At 49.0% G+C, this 24575-nt stretch overlaps 1 protein-coding gene across 2 annotated transcripts in view; it reads right to left on the bottom strand.

Moving 5' to 3' along the window:
- Nucleotides 1-24575, bottom strand: part of Prkcb (protein kinase C beta) — a 296917-nt gene that overhangs the window by 155570 nt on the left and 116772 nt on the right. For both annotated transcript variants that reach the window (XM_071605798.1, XM_071605799.1), the window contains exon 3: nt 23904-23986. In XM_071605798.1, the coding sequence (XP_071461899.1) occupies nt 23904-23986 (83 nt within the window). The remainder of the gene's footprint in view (nt 1-23903; nt 23987-24575) is intronic.

The raw sequence follows: 24575 nt of genomic DNA, 5'->3' as shown, positions 1-24575 counted from the left end.
GCAAGTACATTGTTTCTCAGGGCAGCTGGTAACTAAGAGGTCAGCGAGATGTGCAGCAGCTGTAAAGCCGGTCATCACTGTTCATCTCTGAGAGTTCCTGAGCCAGGCCCAGAACTGTTACAGAAAAAAATGTGCTGTTACCGAAAAATGACTCAGGACTGCACAAGACTGACCAGAGCCAGATAGGGTCAGTAAAGTCAGTTAGGCAGGTTGCAAGTAAAAGTTGATTTCCTAGCCAGGTGCAGTGGCACACGCCTGTAATTCCAGGGGCTCAGGAGGCTGAGGCAGGAGGATCACAAGTTCAAAGCCAGCCTTAGCACCAATGAGGCCCTAAGCAACTCAGTGAGACCGTCAAGGGCTGGGATGTGGCTCAGTGGTTGAGTGCCCCTGAGTTCAATCCCCGGTACCAAATAAAATTTTTTAAAATTAATTTATGATTTATTTAGAGGCTGTGGGAGTTCAGTCCCCGAACTCAGATTTCACCTGGGCTCAGGCCTGTAAAGTATCAACTCCACCCATCTGTCCCGAGACCGCCTTCAGACCACCCAGGTCTTGCCCCCAATCAATTATGCCCTCCTCCCTCCTGGAGCACAGAATAAAGTCACAGAGCCACACCCGGACATGACTCCAGGATCCTCAAGGGGAATCTTGCCAGGCATCTGCCCAGGTCTGACATGGAAGGGTCCCCACAGCCACATTTGCTCTTTAAGAAGTCCAACCCCCTGGCTGTAGCTGGCTGGGGCAGAGTGGACACTTGACTCCAGGGTCAAGTCCACTGAGCACTGTGCTGCAGGTAGAGGCCAGGAGATCCGCAGCTTCAGGCTGAGGCGTCTGGTTTTTAGAGTGGGCTCCAAGGAGCAGAAAGAAGCGGGGACAAAGGTCACATGACCCCAGCGTAGGCATGCATGACCCTCAGAGGCCTGGCACCCTTCTTCCTGTTCCATCTGCCTTCTTGTGTCCTCTAAAGTTCTCCTTGGGGCTTCAGCCAATCCAAGGTGGCAATTACTGCAACCCGGGAGAAGAGTCAAGCAAGGTATCTACATTGGCTTTGGCAAGGCTCCGCCCACTGACCAATCAGAATGGATTAACTGACCAATCAGCAGGGCCGAGGTGTGCTGGGCGGTAACTCCTTAGTTGCTGGTCCTGCAGAGGCAAGGTGGGAGGGCGCTGGTGGACCAGCCCTGGGGTGCAGCTGGGGAGCCCCATAACCTCTACGCCATCACTCTCCCTGGGGTCTGGTTTCGATCCCATTCAGAGACGTGGCCTCCTTCTCTGTTCTAATCCCTCCGCCACCTCATTTTACAGTCTGAGCTCCCATCTGATCCCAGACCATTCCGGTGGACCCCTCCGGGCCACCTAGAGCCTCAACCATCCCAGTCGGGGCTCCTCTTTCATGCCAAAAGGTCACGATCAGGAGCCCACAGGCCATATCAAGCCTGCACAGTTGGTTCATAGGATATTCCTTAAAAAATTGGACTATCTTTAAAAGTCATGAAATGTCAGATTAAACAAGGTAAATTTCCGGCCCCTTTTGTGAAATCACCAGTTGTGTCGATACCTGATGCACATTTCTGAGGACCGAGCAGCAGTGCCTTCCTTTAGATAGGAGATGAGCTTTCCAATTTTCCACAGTCCCCACCATTCCCTACTGTCTTGACTCTTCCCCCTTCCTACTCACCCCTTGCAAGCTTCTCCACTCGCCCTCCTCCTCCCTACAGTCAGTCCTTTGGCTGGGACAACCACAGGTGAACATATCCCCTAAAATCCAAAATGAGCTCATTTGGCTCAGTGAAAAGTGCTTTCAGAAGCAGGCTGGGAACTACTGCAACCCTGCTGCAGCCTGGCCCCTGGATGTCCAGTGTTCGGTCATCGCTCGCACCCCAAGGAATCAGCCTTCCACAAGGTCCTCGAATGACCCCTCTTGCTACTAGTTCATGCCGTTGCTTAGGTCTAGGCAGCTGGATTTCCAAGTTTCCAATTGCTTCTGACCCTGATTCAAGAGACAGCTGAATAACAGCAAAGAGCAATCCACAATCGTGACTTTTACTACCAACATGCACGGAGCACTTCCTCTCTGCCATGCACGGTGCTGAGCATTCTGAATCAGGTCAATAAGTCCTCCTAATACTCAGCATGGGAGGGGTCATTACTGTCTTGGTATCCAGGTGAGCAAACTGGGGCTTAGAGAGGTAACTTGTCCAAGGTCACAAAGCACAAGGAAGCAGAAGAGCCAGGATTGGAGCCCAAGTTTCCCAGGCTCCTAAGATACGGCTGGCTGAGTGGGGACCCCTGAGTGTCACCTGCTGCCTGGCTGCTCCTCAGCCTTCCCAAGGTATCCAACCTAACAGGGATGAGGCCACCCTTCATCTCATACAAATCCAGCCCTGGCCAGTGACAGGCCACTCAGGTTCCTGTTCCCCACCCCCACCCCCACTCCCCACCAGAGTCTCCACAGTGACAAATGTCCGGCACCAAAGGACAAGCAGATCCAGCTCAGCATCTTTAGCCCATCACCTGACCCCGGACACAGAGGGCTGAGGAGAAAGGAAGTGCAGATCAAAGACCAACCGAAAAAAAAAATCTTTAAACCTCCAATTCCAAACCTAAAATAGCCTTGCTCAGTCTGAATGGCCTTGTGGATTGGTTCACAGGTGGCTGGAATCTGGCCGGGGTGAGGCAAAGCCACGGGCACCAGGAGGCTGAACCGAAGCACAAAAGCAAGGGTGCACCCCACCAGGGCCAGCCAGAGGAGGGAGTGAGAGCAGAGTCATCCCAGACACACAGGGCATGAATGCCCCTGAAGGTACCATCCGCAGCAGATAGGTGGGCAAGGCCAGACTGAGAGCCCAGCTGGAAATAACCTCAGAACAGAAGAAGATTGACCAGCACAGGCGAGGTGCACTGTGTGACCCCAGGCAGGTGACACCCTCTCTGAGTCTCTGGTGCCTGGTCCAGAAAGTGGGGATAACCACAGCACCCACCTCACAGATGGGCTGTGATGAGAAAGCGCTCCACAGAGCACCCTGCCCCCAGGAAGCACAAACTCCTGCTTTTATCATTCCAAAGAGGAAAAAGAGCAATCACGGTGACACTTTCCAAACTTTGGTCATGAGCTGTCCAGGTTTGGCATCTCTATGGACCAGCTACAACGCTGTTGACTATACCACCTAGAATACCATCTAACTCAGTATGTCATTTTTATTTTAATCAGCCTGTTTAAAAAAAAAAATTCTAAGAATGTGAATTCATGGAAATCAGCTTTTTAAATTCTCTAATATGCCCTAAAATGAAACAGACAACTCCTGAAGTTTGAAAATGTTCATACCAATGGCTGCTGCTGAGAAGCTGGGGGGGAGGGGAGAAGCTGGGGGAAGAGGAGAAGCTGGGGGGAGGGGAGAAGCTGGGGGGAAGGGGAGAAGCTGGGGGGAGGGGAGAAGCTGGAGGGAAGGGGAGAAGCTGGGGGAAGGGGAGAAGCTGGGGGGAGGGGAGAAGCTGGGGGAGGGGAGAAGCTGGAAGGGAAGGGGAGAAGCTGGGGGAAGGGGAGAAGCTGGGGGAAGGGGAGAAGCTGGGGGGGAGGGGAGAAGTTGGGGGGGAGGGGAGAAGCTGGGGGAAGGGGAGAATCTGGGGGAAGGGGAGAAGCTGGAGGGAAGGGGAGAAGCTGGCGGGGAGGGGAGAAGCTGGGGGAAGGGAGAAGGTGGGGGGAAGGGAGGAGTGTGATCCCCCCAGGCAGGCCAGTTGGTGCTACCCCATGGGGGCAATTTGGCACTATGTATCAAAATCACAAATGCTTTCCCCCTTTGACCCAATCTTCTTACTTCCAGGAATTTTTCCTGGATTCTAGGAAACACTGAATGTGCATGGTTATTCATTTACAATAGCAAAACTTTACAACAAGTCAAGTGTGTGTCACTGGAAGGGAGTTGCTTAAATGTCACACCACGGGCGGCTGCTCAGGTATGAAGAAGAATAAGGACATTCTCTGTGCAAATGTGGAAAAAAAAAAGGATATATTTTTCCTTTTAATCACTGAATGGTTAATGATCAAAATCCTTTGAACTGATACATAAAAGTGATGCATGTTTTGGGATGCCATGATATTTTGATACTTGTATATATTGAGTGACATTCAAGCCAGGATAAATCAAGGATACATATGTGCATACACCCACACACACACACACACACACACACACACACACGCACACGCACATGTATTTTTTGGTTTTGGGGATTGATCCCAGAGTCTTGCACTGGCTAAGCATGTGCTCTATGCTGAGCTACACCCCTAACAGGGATATATTCTGGAAGTTTCCAAACAACAATGAAAATAAACCAAGGTAACGAAGAGTATGTATCCATTGCCACCTTTCATGTGAGCACGAGTCTGGATGAGAGAGTATATTCTTAACTATGTCCTAAACAGAAGGACACAAGGAAGCCACTAGAAGTGATTACCTAAGCAGGCAGGAAAGAATGAAGTAGAAGGGAGGAACATTTGTTAGGATGCATTGGGTGCAAAAAAAAAAAGAAATCTCAAGGCTCGCACCACGATGCAGGAACACATGGGTGCCACCAGGCTAAGACCCCGGCCACCAACAAGAGGCCAGGCAACTGTTCCCAGGGAGAGAAGAGCAGAGAACGCTTCACTGAGGCTGGGTGGGCCGAGGTGGTGTGAACTGAAATGTGTGTCATGTTAGAAGCTGTAATTACACAAGCCACCACTGAAAGGGGACAATGTAATTGGGTGAGATCTTGAGGTTTGTTCCTGCAGGAGGGAATGAATAGAACTGATGAGGCCACATAAAAGAGTTTATGTGCTCCCCCCCACGCGGGGGTGCTTCATCCATTCAAGACGCCCACCTTCTGCTAACCTCTGTCCCCTGGCAAATAAGTGATCGTTCAATTTCAGTGACAAGCGTCTATCGGTGTCAGCGCTGGCAGCATCTTGAATAGGATTTCCTGGGTTACAGAAAACTGTCGGCAACATTCAGGGTTAATTAATAGCCACGTTCAAACTTCACTCCTGGCTGCGGTCATTATTAGCTTTTTGACGGGGGGGGGGGGGGGGGGGGGGGGGGGGAGGCAAGTGATTTAACCCTTTTAAGAAAATGGGGAGATGAAGACAATACCTAATTCCTGGGTTAATGAGCGGGCTCAGGAAGACCCCGGGCCTGGAAACTGCCCAACAGTCACTAGCAAAAATAAACACTTAACCCCGTCATTGTCACCATTCCTTTCCTCTCCTTTGGCCGAGTCCTTTGCGTCTGGTAAAGTTGGTTTCTTTCCAATCACTTGTAAGAAACTTCCCTCTGTGTTAATTAAAGATACGAACTACTCACCTGGGATCCACGCAGGAAGTGTTTCTCCACGTTTCTGTGGGCCTTTTGGTTTGGTTGATGATCTTTTCATCACACGTCTCGGTCAAATCCCATCTCCCCCTTCTCCTTTCAGGTCTCTGTCTCTGCTGTCATATTTACAAGCCTTTCCCAATATTTTCTTCTAGTCTTTTGGTGATTTCATTTTTTTTTTTGACATTGACCTCATCTTTTCCTTTGAAATTCATTTCAGCACGAGCTCTGGGGAAGGACACTCATTTCTTTTCTTACTGTTTAGCCAGTCGTAACCACACAGGCATGCCATCTCCCTTTCCCCTGCCCATCCGTACACCCGTTTCTTAGGCATCCTTGGTTGTTTTTAATGCTCCACTGGTCCCTCTATTCCTGCCTCCACACCATACTATTTTAATATGTTATAGGTTTGTAATATTTTAGTATCTAAAAACATGCACCCCCAAACCCACCAGCCCCTCCCCCAGCCTTACCGCCTGCTTTTACATTTTTCTTGTTTTTTTTTTCCCCCCTTACACTATAAGGCACTGAGCAGAGCTGGGTGCTACAGCTAAGTAAGCTAAGGCACTGAGCTAGGGTTCCGCTGTGGGTGATGTCCAGCCAGGGCTGGCAGGAGAGGGAGGGAGGGGGAGGGAGGTGATGGGGGGGTAGCGATGAGGAGAAAAAAATTCACATGTAATTAGCATTGTTAAATTGTTAAATACAGAAGAATTATTTGTGCATTTATTTTATAATCAGATGTTAGTTAAAATACTCAAGAGGGTCTTGATCATTTTTCTTGGATTCTCTGGTCGAAATGGCCATCGGTCACATTAACCTAGTCTCTTCCAAGCCAGGCTTTCTGCCGGTGTTTTCCATGAAGGATCTCAATTCACCAGCCAGGCCAGTGGGTCTCCACCTGGTGACGCCTCCCTCCATGACACACTTGAAACCCCGTCCAGAGACGCGCTTCCAGCCCAGCCATCGCCACACAGGCCCCGGGGTGGGGCTCCCAGCCACGGTGAGCGGGACTTTGATAAGGAAATCCTCAGAACACTGTTTAAGACCTGCGATGACACTGGGCCAGCTCTCCCCATGGCCGTGACCTTCACATGAGGCACATTCACATGGAGCATCCCAAATCCCCAAATCGGAAAATGTTGCAAACTCTGAAACTCTTTGAGCACCAATATGATACTGTAAGCAGGAAATTCCACACTTCTGACCCCGGGGGGACGGTCCTCAGTCAACACACAGGTGCTTTTAAAAATGACATTAAATTACTATTAGTTAGCCAGGTGCGGTGGCACATGCCTGTCATCCCAGTGGTTGGGGAGGCTGAGGCAGGAGGATTGCAAGTTCAAGGCCAGCCTCAGCAAAAGCAAGGTATTAAGCAACCCAGTGAGACCGTCTCTAAATAAAATACAAAATGGGGCTGGGGATGGGGCTCAGTGATGGAGTGCCCCTGAGTTTAATCCCCAGTACCCCCCGCCACAAAAAATTACCCTTATCTATGTGTATTTGGTATATAGGAAGCATAAATGAGTTTTATATTTAGAAGTGGCTCCCAGCCCCAATGTATCTCTTTATATATATGCAAATTTTCCACAATCAGGAAAAAAAAAAGTTTGAAATCCAAACACTTCAGGCGGAAAGCTTTTTGGATAAGGGATAGCAACTTGCAGCTCTTCGTGGTTACTGCGCAGCCCCTTTGTGCATCTGAGTTTGAAACTCCTGCCTGATCCCAACGTCAACCAGGGTGACCAAGGGACACACAGCTGCATCCATCCACCAGGCTGCAGAGAGCGGTGCAGGCTCCTCTGGGGTCAAAGCGGGAGTTCTCCTCCTCCATGGCCCTCCAGAGCTGCCTGGTAAGATTCTTCTGGAAGGCTCCAGGTGCAGGCAGCCCCCACCCGGAGAAGCTTCAAAGCGTCACGCCCTGGACCTGAAGATTCAGCTCCAACGCTGTGCCTGGTCTGGCAGGGGTGACGCCCACAACTGCTCAGGGGACTCTCAGCCTGGCGGGGGATTCAGGGCACCACCCAGAGAGGGCTTCTAGGGTCTTCAGAAGGTGAGGCTCTGGGCCACCTGGACTCACCCACCAGCTCTGCCAGGTCCCAGCTCTGTCCCTGCCGGCCACGTTGCTCAGCCTCTCTTGTACTTAAGTTTTCTCATGTAACAGGGATAACAATTTTTATTTCCTAGGACTGCCAGGGGAGGGAACCACTTGCAGTCTTCACTATGGTTGCCTGGCACAGAGCAGACACTCCATAAATTCCAGCTATTATTATTATTAATTTTTACCGACCAGGTCTTCCCTGTATCTGCTGCACTGGAACATCTCCCAAGCAACTCCAGATATGGTCCCACGTTTGGGACTTGGGTCTTGATTTCCTGTGCCAATTCCCTCCGCTAAAGCTTCCAGCCCTAGGGGTTCCTCTGGTCAGAGAGGTGCTGGCCGCTCTGGGGAAGGGGAGGGTGAGCTGAGATTTGAAGGACGAGCCAGCAGGTAGCTCTGCTTCCACCCAGGCAGCCCCAGATGACCCAACTGTGCTGCCCGCCACCCCAGGCCCTGTTTCTACTAGGAGACCCCAGTCCCCATGAGAGGGAGTTTCCTAGAGGGGTCCTGAGCCAGATTCTAAAGCTACAGAATGAAAATTCACTCCCAGTTCCGTCACTTCCCAGTAGGGCAACTCTGTTCAAAGGATTTACCCTTTAGCAAGCCTTAGTTTTCTCATCTGCAAAATGGACAGGAGGAATTGTCATGTGAAGAGACACTACAGCATATAGTAGATTGCCCTGTGAGGCTAGACTGTCTGGGAATGGCTCCCAACTCAACGAATTCCCAGCTGTGTGACCTTGGACAGGTTTCCTAACTTCTCTGTGCCCAGGTGTCCTCACCTTTAAAATGCAAATAATAATAATAATAAAAGTCGCACTAAACCCTCATAGGATGATGACAATTTAATGGGTTAATATCTGTCAAGGGCTCAGCACCGTGCCAGGCACATTGCTTGTTGAATATAAGAGGTAAATGTTCCTGCTTTCTAACAGAATTCACATTGCGCTTAGTAACTGGCATGAAGTACACAATTGATACATATCAGCCTAAAACAAAAATGACATCTGTGACCTGGGGCAAGTCACTTCCCTGGTCTGATCTCAGTTCCCCCTTCAGAAAACAAAGGGGTTGAGCTGGGTATTCCCCGAAAGGGAGCCCGCGAGTTCCGAGGGTCTCAGTGGTCCCCGCCGCTGTTCAGAGAAAGCGCGCGCCTCTGCCTGTGGGGGTGCGGCGCGCTCCCCGCCCCAAGACAGGAGAGGGTTTCGGGGGATCGTCGCCCTGCGCAGATCACACTCTATAAAACACCCTCCAACACCCCCCAAACCCGCAGCCAGTCTCCTGCGCTCCCCGCCCCCGCCCCCGCCCCTGAGCACGTGGCTGGGCACCTGGGGGGGGTCGCCCAAGCGCCAGACCTAGACCCTGTGGGGACACTGTCAGCGCGACACCCCCCACCCCCCCCCCCCCCGTGCACACGGCACCCTCTGCACAGCCGAGTCTGAGCCTCGGGAGGGCAGGGGTGGAAGGGTGGGCAAGTGTGTGAGGTACAGGAGTCTCCTGTCACTGCCAAGGGCATCGGGAAGCAGACGGCCACCGGCCACTGCTGTGCTGGAGACTGGACCCAGCAAGCCTCGCAGGCTCGGAGCCTCGGGATCCCAACCAGGAGGTGACATCCACAAGACTCTGCAAGCCGTGGTCCTACCCTTCCTCCTTTACAGAAAACAGCACAGGGGGCCACTATGAGATTCAAGGGACAGGGCTATGAAGTGCCCCGCCCTGGGCTAGGTGAGGGCTGATCAAATTTTGCAGACACTGACCCCACATCCCACCTGCAGGTGGAGATAATAAATGTCATCATTATTCTTGTAGCAGTCAGCGCTCCCCGGCTGCCAGGCGTCATGCAAATAATGCCTGACATTATCTCAGTTGATCCTCGGTGGCCAGGAGAAATAAGTTTGTTATCCCCGTTTAATAGGGGAGAGAACTGGGGCACAGAAAAGTCAAGGAAGTTGACTTTTGAAGGTCTCACGGTGAATGATTCTGGGAATAGAATTGGAGCTCTTTGTCATCCTGTGAATACAGCTGTCCCTTGGCACTCACAAGGGATTGGTTTTAGGACCCTGCAGATACTGAAGTCTTTGGATGCTCAAGTCCCTGATAGAAAAAGGGGTAGTATTTGCATACAATGTAGGCACATCCTCTGGCCCACTCTGAATCATCTCTAGATTACCTTGTTTTTTAGGTACCGGGCATTGAACTCAGGGGCACTCAACCACTGAGCCACATCCCCAGTCCTATTTTTTGTATTTTATTTAGAGACAGGGTCTCACAGGGTTGTTTAGCACTTCACTTTTTTGCTGAGGCTGGCTTTGAACTCGCGATCCTCCTGCCTCAGCCTCCTGAACTGCTGGAATTACAAGCCTGCAACCCTGCACCTGGCTCTAGATTACTTTTAATACTTAATATAATGTAAATGTTATACCCCTAGTTGTCATACTGTACTGGTTAAGGAATAATGACAAGGATTAAAATTTTTTAAAAAGTGGTACTTGATCAATACGGATGCAACTATTTTTTTCTCCAAAGATTCTCAATCCACGGTTGGCTGAATCCAGATTTGTGAGACCTGCAGATTCGGAAGGCTGACTGTAAATGTAAAGTCACCTGTCTGATGTGTGACATCAAGGAGAGGCGTGTGGGGCTCTGTGTACCTCATATGAGGAATTGACCTCATTAGGGAGGCCAGGGCAGCCCCCCCACACACAAGTCAAGCTTGAGCTGTGGCCTAGTGGATGGGCATGCCTCCCCCCCCCACCCCCGGGCTCTCAGCCTTGGGTGCACTTTAAGATCAGCTGGGCACTTTGACTCATTCATGGACTCAGACACGAGGACTTTGTTAAAAAGCTCTGATTAAATAAGTTAGTGCAGCTGAGCACCCCTCATCTGAAAACTCTAAATGCTCAAAAATCCAAAACCTTTGGAGCCTCAAAACTGCACAATGAGAACTCCAAACCTGACCTCAGGCCACAGGTCACAGCCCAGACACAGGTGCACCCAAAATGTTGTATACAATTACCTTTGGCCTATGTGTATCAGATACATGAGTTTTGTGTTGAGATTTGGGTCCTGTCCCTAAGATATCTCATTAGGTACATGCAAATGTTCCAAAATCCTCCCAATTAAAAAAAAAATCAGAAATCTTAAACATTCCTGGTTCCAACCATTTTGGATAAGGAATAGGCAAGCTATGTATGCAAATCACTTAGAACAGCACCTGGCATATAATAGGTGCTATGTTAAGTGTTAGCTAAAATTATGATTCAGGAGGTATAATTACTATTCAGTCAGTTTTGGCAGCAGAGAGAAGATGAGGATGAAGGTAAGTCTGAGAACACATGGGAAGAGACCTGGGGAATTGACCACTGCTCCATGGAATTAGGGAGATTTACAGTTAAGGGGAGAAAAGGATCAAAGGCAAAGTTTCACAAGGAAGATCTGAGATGCAGAGCTAAGGGGACCTAAAGGCCCGGATGGATGGCAAAAGTAGATCTGGGTCAGGCAACTATTTATAGGCTATGCCAGACACTAAGCTCCTTGCATATATTAACTTATTTAATACTTCTAAGAAGTAGATGTATTATAAGCGTCATCCTGTAAGTGAAGAAACAGAGGAACAGAGAGGTTAAGAGACTCATCCAAAGCACACAGCTAGGAAGTGACAGCATCAAGATACAGCTGGCCTCAAAGCCCATGCTCTTGGTTCATGTGCAGCACCCCAACTGGAAACCCTTCACTCTGCCCTCCACCCCAAACCACCACGAAAAGTACCAGAAGGTATTGTTTAAAAATAAGAGAAAAATCTATTTCAGTCCAAGATCAGGGAAAGGAGCCAAACAAATGCCAGAAACTCTTGAACTATTTTCGACATATAGGAATCGTGAGTCTGGGGTGCAGGGAAGGACACCCTAGCCTGGTTCTCGCCCCACTTCCAATTTAAAAAAAATACAAAGTTAGAGTGGGACGGTCTGATTGGGGGAGTAGTTGACCAAGTGCAGGAAGCGAAGGTGAGTCCCGGTGGGTGACTGGGCTGTCCCTCCTAACAGCAGACTCAGAATGCAGAATGACCTCTTCCCTGAGTCTCTGAGAGAAGCAGGTGACTGACTGCAGGACGCGCCTGCAGATCCCACTGGACAGCAGGAGAGCGCTTGAGACAGCAGGGGGCGCTGGGCGCGAGGTTTGGGAAGTGGGTGTAACTGGGGCCAGCTCAGACCTCCAAGAGACAAAAAGACCTCTGCCTTCCTTTAAGCTCCTGGCTTTGGACGGTTGCTGTCTCTTCACTTCCCAAAGAAGGCTGATCTGGCTGCATTTACATCTCCCTTCCAAAAGAAGAGAGACCTCCCACTGAGAGTCCTGCAAATGCACAAGTTGTAAACTGGAAGTCCCCTGATGAATCTAGTCCAAAAATGTGTTTAAAAAAAACGATACCACTGCAGGGCGTGGTGGCGCACGCCTGTCATCCCAGTGCTCAGGAGGCTGAGACAGGAGGATCCAGAGTTCAAAGCCAGCCCTCAGCAACTCAGGGAGACCCTGTCTCAAAATAAAAAAATCAAAAAAGGACTGGGGATGTGGTTCAGAGGTTAAGCGCCCTCTGAGTTCAATCCCCAGTGCAAAAAGAAAAGAAAGACATCATTGCAATTCTCCAATTATAAGCCAATGTCTAAATTTAGGAGATTTCAGCCTTCTCTGGAAAAGTTGGAAAATATGGACCTTGTTCCTTTAAAGAGCTGAGTGACAGCTTTTGGAGCGTGTGCATGGGCCATTTGGACACCCCTGCAATCACAACATGGCTCCTTTACTCACTTGCCCAGTCCGTGCTGGTTAGAAGTTGGCCATTCTGATTAACTGGAACCGCAGAGCACAGAGGAAAGTCCTGGGCACCAGAGAGGGTCATTTTATTTACATAGAGTTCAAAGGCAGGGAAGCCGTTGCCACAGCAGCTGCACCATTTTGTATTTGCACCAACCGTGTGCAAGGGTTCCAATTTCTCCACGTCCTCACCAGCACCTGTTGTCTTTTAGGTTTTTTAAAAAATACTATTTATCTTATTAGGCATGAGGTGAGATCTCATTGAGGGCTCGATTTGCATTTCCCTGGTGATAAAGCGACGCTGAGCACTATTTTTCATATATCTGTTGGTCATTTGCATGCTTTTTGGAGAATTCGGTAATCGAGTCCCGAGCCCACAAAACACAAGGAGGTTCCACAAAACATTAAAAAGTGGAACTACCGCCAGACATGGTGGCGCCCACTTGTAATCCCAGGGGCTCCGGAGGCTGAGACAGGAGGATCAAGAGTTCAAAGCCAGCCTCAGCAAAAGCGGGGCACTAAGCAACCCGGTGAGACCCTGTCTCTAAATAAAATACAAAACAGGGCTGGGGGTGTGCCCAGTGGTTGAGTGCCCCTGAGTTCAATCCCCAGTAAAATTCACCAGGAAATTCCACAAAGCGAAAGGACACGGTTGCCTTGAGGACGTTATGTTAAGCCAGACCCTTGACAAACGCTGCATGCTGACATTTAGGAGAAGTATCTAAAGTGACCTGCGTAGACTCAGGGGATGCGAGGACTGTCGCTAGGGGCAGGAAGGAGGGAGAAATGGGCAGTCGCCAATCAAGGGTCACAGAGTTCCAATGGAGCAAGATGAATGAGCTCTAGAGATCTTCTGGGCAACCAGGTACCTGCCGCCAACAAGAACACCCTGTACACTCGAGAGTTTAGTAAGAGGGTAGATCTCAGGAAGTGTTCTTTCCAAAGTAAAATAAGAATTGCCCTTGGAGGGTGGGATATAGGCAAACGATTGGTCACCTGGGTAGTAGTTACCACGATGGGGGGGGGGGGGGCAGGCACCACGGCTGGCTATAATAGATTTTTTACAAAGTATTTTTCACATACAATAGTTTTCAAAAAAAACCATGTGACCAGCCCTCACTAAAGCCAGCCACTTTGATGTCCAATTCTAAATCCCTAGAGGCAGGAATCTGATTGGTCCAGCTTGGGAGAGGCTCCCCTGCATCTAGACCAAATGGGGTGCAGGCTGCAGGGTCCTAGAGTTTGGGGGGAGCATATTCAAAGAAAGAGAGTGCTCAGAGAAAAGGGGTGCCCACCTCTGTTCACTGCTTTTGTGCAGGTTGTAGGGTGCTGTGTTACTAGGTAAGAACCCAGAAATGAGGGCCAGGCTGCCGAGGTTTAGAAGTGGGCTTCCTTACTGGTCATGTGACCTTGGACAAGTCTGAGTGCCTCAGTTTCCTCATCTGGGAAATGAGGGGTGAGAACAGGGATCTGGTGAAACAGAGCCCCCTTTAAAATGAAAAGCAACTTCCTGGTAACTGCTTTTCCGTACCCTGAACTTCCTCATGTGGTGCATAGAAAGACTGAGGGACCTCCCTCTGGCCAGACTGCACCCCAGGGAAGCTGAAACGCCACGAGTTCTCTGGCTAGCTACATCTGCATGGGTCTGCCTCCTGGCTCTTGTTTCTATAAATCGTAAGAGCTTCTGGAAGACTGGGAAAGAAACCACCTGGCTGCTTCTCCCTAGTTGGATCAAACTGCAGAAACATTCGTCTTCCCTTTTTACATCATTGCTTCTTTCTCACACAGGCAGGCAGCCAAACCTGGCCAGCAGGGATCCGGGCAGGTTCCCTGACCCACCTGCCTTTAGCACTACCCCGTAAGGTGTAAGGAAGAATAAAGAGTCATTGTATGTAAAATGCCTATAACAGAGTTACATCTATGGATGCTGGCTCTCCAACAGTACTTTTTTAAATGAAAGAATATTTGGAAATCCTACAATCCCAGACCACTGGAGGTGGAGGAGCCTTTGGGAATGAAAAATGTCAAACAGAAAGACTAGAAATGCGGCCCCTGGACTCCCGAACCAGGGCCTTGCACATCCTTCCAGAGTGCCTCCCTCCAGGGTCATCTGCCCTCTGATTTCTGCATTTCCCTCCAGGCCTACAAGGCTGGAGACTGGGGTTTTGTGGGAAAAAAATTTCCTTTATCAGACTGTGAGTCTGGTCCTGACCTCCAACCAGGAGAAGTCAAAATAATTCCTAAGAGAGGATATCTCAGGCTCATTCAAACCTCTGCAGCTCCCCCCCTCTGCACAGGAAAAAAAAATGGTTGGTTTCCTGTTCTCTGTTCCTTTGGCACCTTAGAGTCACTTCTTCCTCCAAGGCATGAAGCGCTGTGTCTTGGTGACAGTGAGGGACGAAGGGCCGTTTAGAAGCAATTCATTCTGACCTTTACCAGCTGGTTGCGCACTTCAAAAGTCATCAGCCCAGGACAAAGGGGAGCAGAAGTGTTTGGAATGCCCTTGACCGTCAACAGACCTGCATTGGTCACCCATGGACCCTTCTCCCACCGGACACATGGGAGATGCCTCGGTATTTCCATTTGGTGGAAAGGAAGATGGATGCCCTCAAGGCCAAAATAAGTCAGGACTCCCCAAAACTCACAAGACTCAAAAGGACCATGGGTGAGAATATTAATCAGCATGTCCAAGGCGCCAGACCTGTATGAAGGCTTGACCGTGAAACGGCTCGTCTGTGAAACAGGGGTGCCCTTTTATCTTTTTCCAGATGAGGAAGCGGAGACAGAAAGGTTAGGTAACTGGCCCGAGATTATTTAGCCAGTCAGCAGCGAACCTGGGATTCAAACCCGGGTACCTATCAGAAATACCCGAGAACTCTTAAAAATGCAGATTCCCCAGACCAATTTGGTAACCTTTCCAGATATTATTGATCCAATTAATCACTAGACATTCCGCCAACCTGTGATCTGCAAAATAGTGTTCAGGATACATGCATGGGTTTGCTCAGAGCATCCTCTCTGTTTTCTTTTTCTCCCTAACAGTGTCTCAATTCCCCTTTGAAAAGTCCACTGTGTTTAGATAAATACTTTAAAAGCCCAATCAAGGGTTGGTTAGGTCACTTGAGCTTGACCAAATAATCTCTCTCCTTTCAGCATCTGAATTTAGGGTTAAAGGAATCTAAATCAGATGGAGTTGGTCTGGTTGCTCAAGATTTCTTTCAGCTCCCGGAGGTACACCGTATCTTTCCCAGTGAATTCCCTTCTAATTTGAGTTAACCCAAAGGCAGTTTCTGTCACATGCAACCTAATGGCGAGGACAAGACTTGTCACTGTGTGGAAACCCACATTCCCAGACACCCCCTCTCCAGCATGCCTGGCCACAGAGCTTGGCTCTATCAGGGTGGAGAGTCAACGTCATCCACAAAGCAGTTGCTCCGCTTGGGCTCTTTTTCCTTCTCCTGCACGGATGGTCTTAATCCCATTAAACACAAAATAACCTTACGGCAGTCCTTTGGATATCTGGGACATTTGGTGACAGCAAACCTCTGAGCTGGACAGGCCCACCCACAGCCAAGGTACCTCCACCCACGCCCTCCCTCCTAAAGCCTCCGTTTGGCATTTGATAACGGGCACCTCTGCTACTGAGCACCTTTGCTATGAACGCAGAAGCCACAGACTGAGGTGTTTTGTGAAGAGGATGTAATGTCAGCCCTTTCAGGTTTAGACAGAAAACAGATAAACGAGGAAGAAGGACGAACAGGTTTGGATGGAATCACCACTACGAAGAGATACAGGGGGGGCTTTCAGATCAGGTGACAGTGACGCCAGGAGAGATGTTCAGTCCTGACTTGCTTCGGTCCTGGAAGGAGCTAGGAGGCCTGAAAGGTCCCTACTGGACACAAATCACGAGGGCTGCTGCTTCTGAGCCAGGAAGCCTGAACACCATGCAGGAGGGGGTCAGCCTCTGCCCTCAGGATGGACATGATCTTACTGTCTGTCACTCTTGTGGAACAGGAAATGGGTGGGGCCTTGACCTGGCACAACTACAACTCACCCTCCTTCTCCAGGGCCTCAGGTGACTTGAGATCAAGACACTCAAATAATAATTATTATTATTATTACTTGCATTACAATTCTTAATACACCTTTATACCACCATTTATCATATCTCTGTACATAAGATATGTTGACACCAAATTCACATCTGCCTACATGTATTTTGTAGCCATAGCTAATATTCTGCTGTCTGCTCTTTTACATTTAGCAATATATATTGACCCTATCTCCCCAGGCCAATGACATTTTAATCACTGTGACTCTTTATTAAGCTATAATTTCCATACAGTGATGGACAGGTTTTAAGCAGGGAGTTTGATGGGTTTTTGAAGAGCGCAGATGCTGTAGAGCAACCATCCCAGCCAAGAACTTTCCCATCACCCCAGACAATGGGACATTTAATCCCGGCAAAGCGTTGCATCACACGGATATATTTCCATAAACCCTAATCGGCAGTCACTTGAGTCATTTCCAGATTTTTGTTACTATAAATACCGATGCCATAGAAGAAGGTCAATCTGGCTAAGTAGATGCATATCCTTAAATAATTACTTAGCAGAAATTCCTAGAATTGTCATACTTAGGTTGAAAATGATGAGGTTTAATAATGTTTAGATCACAAGTGATTTCTGAAACCATAAAATATTGAAGAAAGTGTCTTTTTTAGACAAGTCAACCAGAGTCCCTCTGCCCTTCTGTCCTGACGGGCGCAGAGCCCGGGATCAATGTGGCTAGCTATTATTATTAGCTATCATTCCTTGGCGGGTCAGAAAGTAGCCTGCATCCTTTCTTGAGCAGGAAGAGATGCCTCCGTATATTAATAATGATTTTTAAAGCCATTTATTGAGCGCCTTCTGGGTGCCCAGTACCATTCCAGGAGTGGCCCTCCATGAACACTCACAAAAAGCCTATGATTTCGGTCTCATTTTGCCCATTTTTAAATCGATCAACGGATGATCACAGAATTTAAATTATTTTCCCAAGGTCATGGGAGCAGTTCATGGCAGAGTTGAAACCTGACGCCCAGGTTTTCTGGCTCCAAAGTCTGGGTTCTTGTCTCAGCAACGCATCACTGAATTAGAGATTTTGTGCAAAGTGATAGAAATGGACACAGTCATGACCCTGCTCGGGCACGCTCTGGGTAGAGCTAAGTAGATGCATGGATCCTTCCTTGATGAGAGAGAAGGTGGCGCCGTGGCAATGCCCTTGGCTGCCCGTGGGCGCTGAGCCCCGCATTCCAAGTGGGGCTTCCTTTTGCTGACAATCTGTTGGTCAGTCGTTTGCTTGTTAACTCTTTTTATTTTCATTGTAAATGTTTTTTTTTTTTTTAAATTATCACTGTACTGATACGTTGTAACTAAGACACGGAGGCACAGAGAAATAAAAAGACAAGCTCCAATTCCCCTAAGGAGTACCTGAGCGAATCAGTCCTTAAATGCAAGTATGTCTTAACCACCATGGACATGGCCAATAAAAGGCCACATTACCCATGTGTAGCCCGAGGTGGCTAATTCAGCTGGGGACCTGGGGCAGGGAACGAGTGAGGTGCGCTCACCTCCCTGGATGAGGCCGTCTGCGGATCTTTTAAGAAGTCCAGCGTGAGGGTCCTCGGGATTCTGTTTGGTGGTGGCCCCTTGGGTTAACAGGAGACACAGTAGATTCACCCTAGATTTTCCTTATGCATTGAGGCAGTGGACTCTATTTCTCTGCCCTTTGAACTTGGACTTGGCCCTGAGACTGACATAGCTTGGTCCAGTTGGACATTAGCAAACCTGACTCAGAGGCTTAGAAAGCTCTGGTGCACGGGGCGAGGTGCTCCTGCTTGGAGCCCCGAAAACACCATGTGAACAAGCAGAGCCAGACAGTGGTCTCAAGGTAGAAGCCAAAGGAAGGAAAATCAGGGCACAACACAACTACTCACTGCCGGTTATGTGAGTGTGGCCATTCCACAGCAAGTAGCCACCAGCTGATCCAAATGTCCACCGACCAGACAAGAACCCCTAACTCTATGTCCAGACTTGATTCGCTTGACTCACCCTCGTCACAGCCCTTGGAGGCCATTCCTCTCTTGCTAGATCTGAGATCTCACAGGAGGCTGGGGTCTGTAGCCCATAATGTCCATATACAGTGCCTACGGAAGTCCCAGAGACTCAGTCTTTCTCAGAGGCCCAAGAGACAGAATCGAGTTCTTCCGACTCAATGAGACCAATGACCGGGAGGATGCCTATCGATGACGGGAAGTTATCATCCATGAGCTCCACCATGTTTGAGATCCTCTGGTGGTGAATGCCATATATAATAATGTCTCTTCCCAATGGCATTAAAAGATTGGGTCAGTAGCTAGGGTCACTGGGACAGTGCCTGGTTCACTAAGTTCCCTCAATAAACCATGATGTGGACCAACTTGAAGAATGACGTCAACTTCACGAAGTTCTACCAATATCCGGGATATATCCTGGCTCCAAATGGGCTTTTATTTATTTATTTTTTTAGGTTGGGGAGGGGTTTACCAGGGATTGAACTCAGGGGCACTCGACCACTGAGCCCCATCCCTAGCCCTATTTTGTATTTTATTTAGAGACAGGGTCTCACTAAGCTGCTCAGCGCCTCACTTTTGCTGAGGCTGGCTTTGAACTCGCCATCCTCCTGCCTCAGCCTCCCAAGCCACTAGGATTATAGGCGTGCACCACCATCAGATGGGCTCTGAATAGCAGAGAATAAAGGTTGGAACTCAACACCTCCATTTTTCATGAATGGAGCTGTACATTTCGGCTCCATGGACCTGCCGCACGCAAGCTCCTCCAAGGTCACGCAGTAGGAAAGGACACTTGCTCTGGACCTACATGAACACAGGAGCATCCAAGAGAAAGGCTGGCCAGGTGGCCAAGCAGGTGTGGCCAGATCCTTAATCATGCCTCCAGCTACAGGCAGAAAAAGGTCAATGAACTCAGTCAAGCCAGTTCGGGAGTCTGAACCAATCCATCACCCTTGCTGCCAACCGGCCTTCTTGGAACGGTGTCCAGAGATAGACTCGTTGCAGGTAGGCTGCCAAGTCCCATGCATGCTGGCTGCAGGGAGCGCCTCCTGCTCTCCCCAGGCCTGAAGCAGTGCGCGGCTGTGCTCTTCCCTCATGGGAAGGGGGCAGGTATTAGCACCTGGAGCCACACTCTCTTGAGGAGGACGGCCAGGTGCCAGACAGAGAGCCTGCCATCCTTCAGACTTCCCTGGCCTGTCCTTGCTGACTGTCCTACCTGCGTTCACTATTGTTCTCACCACTGTCTTGATCGCATGTGCAAACATAGCTCCCGCTCCATAGCAGGCCCTGTCCGACGTGCCTTCATCGATATTTATGCATTGACACTCACAGCAGTGCTGATAAGGTAAGAACTACTATCTCCCCCATTTCAGCTAAGAATCTAAGGCAAGAAGATATTTAAATCATTTGTCCCAAGTCATGCAGGTTTAAGCCCTATGAAGGCTGGTTCCACAGTCTGAGGTTGGAACCCGTACAAAATACTGCTTCTCTGGTGTTCCTTGGAGGGACCGTCTAGTCTCTACTCTCGAACCATGGGGTGAGTGTCTGGGACTGTCATCTCCAGGAGTGGGCCCCGGGTTCTCCAGAGAAACAGAGTCCCTGGGATAGAGGTGGATGTCGATATGGGTGCAGGGTTGGATCTATCAAGTGATTATGAGGCTGAGCAATCCCAGGACCTGCTGTCCGCAAGCTGGAGAATCAAAAGAGCCAGTGGTATACTCAGTCCAAAGGTGTGAGCAGCAAAGGATCCAGTGGCCTAAGTCCTGCTCCAACTCTGAAGGGTTGAGGACCAAGGGCACTGATATCTAAAGTGTGCCAAGATGGGTGTCCCGGCTCTGACAGAGAGGGTGATCCTCCTTCTTCAACCTTTCTGTTCTATTTGGATCCTCAACAGACTAGGGATGCTCGTCTACACTAGTGAAGACCATCTTCCTTCCTCAATCCACCCGCTGAAATACTGACCCCTTCTAGAAACACCCTCAGAGACCTCAGAATATGGTTTTAAAAGCAATCTGGGCATCTCTTATCCCAGTCAAGTTGACACATGGAATTCACCGGCACAAGCCTAGCCTGGCTCCACCCGGCACCCTCCCCATCCCTTCAAACCCAACTGAAATTTCCAAAATAAAAAAATAATAACAACAAGGTTGTAATTCCACCCAAGTCAATACAACGAGACCTTGCACAACTGAAAAACACACCGATCCCTTCCCCAGAGGAGGTAAAGTCCCCGAGCATCTGTTTCTCTTCTCGGGAAATCCTGCATCGTAAGTACCAACGTGTCAAATCAACCGTGCTGAAATACTGATAGGAAATCAATGCATCATATGTTCAAGGATAAGAGACTAAGACAGGGAAGAAAACAAAGATAATTGCTTCATATTTGTGTGTGTGTGTGTATATATATATATGTGTGTATACAAAATGGATTCATATCAGAATTAAGAGAGAATTCACAATCAGTCTTTATGCTCTAGCTGATCACAAGGCCATCAGTGGTACTTAAAACCACTTCCTGCTGCCCAGGAGTTTCCCTTTCGCTCTCAGCAAGCCCCGGGCAGGGTGACCCAAACTTTCTCCCCTTAACCCTGCCGGCCTGGGCTGCTGTAGTTTCCCGTTGACCCCAATCGCGGTACTAAGAGACACCTTAAGGGAGCCCTGTATTCCAGACACGTTCTTCTCTTGCTCTGTTGTGGAATAGACCGGCTTCCCCCTGGGAGTCCAGATCAATCACCCCAGCCAACTCCATTACTCTCTCTTGACCTGTTGACACCGAGGCACGAGGGGCCCACGAGGCCAGCTGGTGGCCTTAACTTCCAGTTCAAACAAAATCATCGTACAAGTCCCTGGGACGAGCATCTCTCCTGCCGGAGCTAAGACCTCTAGGCCAGCAGAGCATAAATTCGTGGGACGAGGAAGCAAAAATATTGCTAACGGGTCACCAGGGGTGATGGTGAGTGATGTCACCCCCATTTCTACCCCCCTGGATTCCTGGACCCGTCGATCCTGGGCTTTAGAGAAACAGCACCAGAGACCGCAGGCTGACTCAGAGGAGCCAGGCCATCTTCCGGAGGAACTGGCTCGATTGCAAAGCCCCCAGAACCCATTCAGAACACTGCCTTAAAATTCTGTTCCTCGAGACACACGCTCGGCAACAAAATCTTCAGTCTTCAATTGCTGATAATGAAATACCAAAAACCGGGTGGTAATAATGAAATACCAAGTTCTGGAGGGAAAGCCCGAGGTGAAGGGACTGGCAGACTCGTTTCCTCGTTCCACAGCTGTTTTCTGGCTGTTATCTCACATGGTGGAAGGGGTGAGGCATCTCTCTCTCTCTGGGGTCCCTTATAATAAGGCATTAATTTCATGCGTGAAGGTTCCTTCCTTATGACCTGATCACTTTCCAACATCCCTACCTCCTCATGCCATCACCTTGGGGCCAAGGATGTCAACCTATGAATTTGGGGAGGGAGACAAAGCATTCAGAAACCATAGCAGCCCGTGACCAAGCCTGGCCAATCGGCGTAAGCCATCGTTCAGGCTCCATGTGACTTGTGGTCCACTGAGACCTTAGGTCTTGTCCCTGGGGTTGCAGTGCAGATAAGATCTGAGGCGAAAGGCGTGAGCGCCATCCTGCCGCCACCGGAGAAAAGCCTTCCTGAAAATGAGACCAACCCCGAGGAAGGCTGAGCCAAGGAGTGGAGGAAGAGGATCCTGAGGGCTTTATTTAAGCCCTTTGATTTACGGTGCCTAAAGCCAGTCCTCGAGCTTTTCAATTCCAGGGACCAAAAATGTCCCTTTTCATAAAATCCAGTTTGAACTGAGTTTCTGACTCAGGCAACAGATACATCTGACAGAGAGAGGCAGAATATGGGAATGACGCCCCTTGTCTACTACCCGAGCGTCAGGTCTTGGTTTGATCTGAGAGCTGAGTAAGGGGGTCAGGCAGTCTCCCAAGACCCCCCTGCCTGGTTTCCTAGGGAACAGCAAAGGAACAGCCCTCGAAGGCCCAAGGAGTAGGAGGCAGAGAACGTGGCAAACGGTTCCAACTTTCATCTCGGCCGACAGACCCGCAGGGACGCGGGCGGTAGGTTGGGTGGAGTTCTGCACCTCGAGTCCTCGTTCTCCAGGTGAAGTATCAGCAGCTCGAACTCTCAGGCATGCACATGAACAGGGCAACAGAGATGTCCCCTGAGTTTCAGCAAAATGGCCATGGAACACTGGTAGGAGGCTAACAGGACATTCAGGGACAGAAGGTCATCACTACTCATTTCAGACAAACCAAGGTCAGTGTCAATTTTGTGCATCACAGGACCTGAGACAAAGCCAGTGAGGAAAATTCTAGAAAGCAGCAGAAAAACAAGGGAACTAGGAGTGAGGCGTGGGGCGTGGGGCATGCTGAATGCAGTTCCTCACTGAACAGCGGGACACTATGCATGGAGGAAAGCCCTGGCAATGAAAAGAATACCCCAAGATACTTGACCAAGGAGAACGTCTTATCTCTTTGGGGGATAAGAAGACTCAGAAGTGACTCAGCAGCTCAACAATGTCATCAGCGACCCCTATTCCTTCAACTCTTCCACTCTACAAGGAAACCCGCTGTGTCTCCCTCATTGACCCAAAAGAGCTGCCACAACGCTTAAGCACACATCCTCACACAAAAATTATCTGAAAGTAAAAGAAAGGGATGCCTCTTCCTTAAAAGAAAGGAGAACTTTTTCCTTGAAGCCTTCCCCCAGTTTTCCCCTCAGGTCCTAACAGCAGGATTAGAGCACATTCTCAGTTTCTGGGAACACAAGGTATCAGACATTTTCAATTTCTGGCATGAAAAGCAGACTCTGCCCAAAGGAAAGAAGAGGGTGAGATCTATAAATTGATATTGTATCGGCAATCGACCAAGTACCCCAAATTTGGGCAAACTTGTACCCAAACTTTTGCCATATCCTTCTCATCCTGTCATTGACTCAATATTTCCCTTAAATCGACTTATATTTGCTGAACCCCCCAAAACTTTACTTGGGTAGGAAATTTTATATCCCTGCAGTAAGTATAAAAACACTATGAAATATGGTTTTCTAATCCATATTAAAATAAGTTCATGAGGATCCAAACAAAAAGTATTTGTCTAGCTTCCCTACCTCCCAACAGACTTTGGGATGCCCAGTTGGGGGATTAACTCATTTCTTCCTAATTCTTGCTCCTCCATATCAAGACCTCCTGCACTCAGAACTATAAAGTGCATTGTAAATTGCCACCAAAACTACCTTGTCCAGGAGGCAAACCAGCAAGAGCCTGCACACCCCCTGTACCCCGCTGCAAGGGTAAAGATGTTTAGCAAAATCATAGCAGGGGAACTCTGTCTAGCCAACCCTCTCTGGATACATTTTGATTCCTTGTTTCCCCCACTGCAAGGAAAACTGTCTCAGAGGCTGTAGGGGCCACCAAGGCCTTAGAGTGAGAAGAGCCCCACCCGTCTGTCTAAGCCCACCACGAGCATTCATGCAGAAGAATGTGCCAACTCACTTGGGACAGGAAAAAGTCACCAAGGTGCATTACTTACATCAGAGGCTGGGCCCTTATCCGCGCCGGGGCAGGAGAATGTGACGAATTCATGACACCGCTTGTGCACGACAAAGCAGCAAACTGCAAAAGAGGAAACAGGTTGAGAGGTCAGGAAGAAGGAGCAGCAGGAGTCCGGGGTGCAGAGAGATCGTTAAACTTGGACTTCACACAAGAAAAGGTTTTACGCCAAAATAAACAAGAACGTTTTGCATTTTGTCCTTTGTGGATGGTAAACTCTCGTGTATACGAAGGTTGCACCTCGCACCGGCATTGATTGGGGTTAACTGGGGTTCAAAAGATCACATATGTTCCAGGTCACCTGAAGACCCCTTAAAGGGCCTAGACTTCTATGGGTCTGAAAATACAATGCTGTTTCTTAAATCAGGCAGCGGATGAAGTAGATTGTGTTCAGGTCCATACGTGTGTATTGGAATTATGGGCATTAAATGCCTCTACGGTATGGCTCTGCTATCTGGAGATCGGTCAGAGGAAGGGGTAGTCAGAAAATATATGCAAAATACAACTGATTTTTTATTTGTTTGAATTTTTTTTTTTTTTTTTTTTTTTTTAGTTTTGTCTTTTACAGTCTTTTATAATCTCCTAGTTCCAGGAGGACAGGCACCAAGCTTTTAGACCAGCCCAGAGCCTTTCTAAGGCTCTTTCTGAGTAC

This window comes from Marmota flaviventris, chromosome 19, assembly GCF_047511675.1.
Source record: "Marmota flaviventris isolate mMarFla1 chromosome 19, mMarFla1.hap1, whole genome shotgun sequence".
Taxonomy (NCBI): Eukaryota; Metazoa; Chordata; class Mammalia; order Rodentia; family Sciuridae; genus Marmota; species Marmota flaviventris.
The sequence above is the reverse complement of the archived record's forward strand: the minus strand, read 5'-3'. Positions and strand labels throughout refer to the sequence as shown.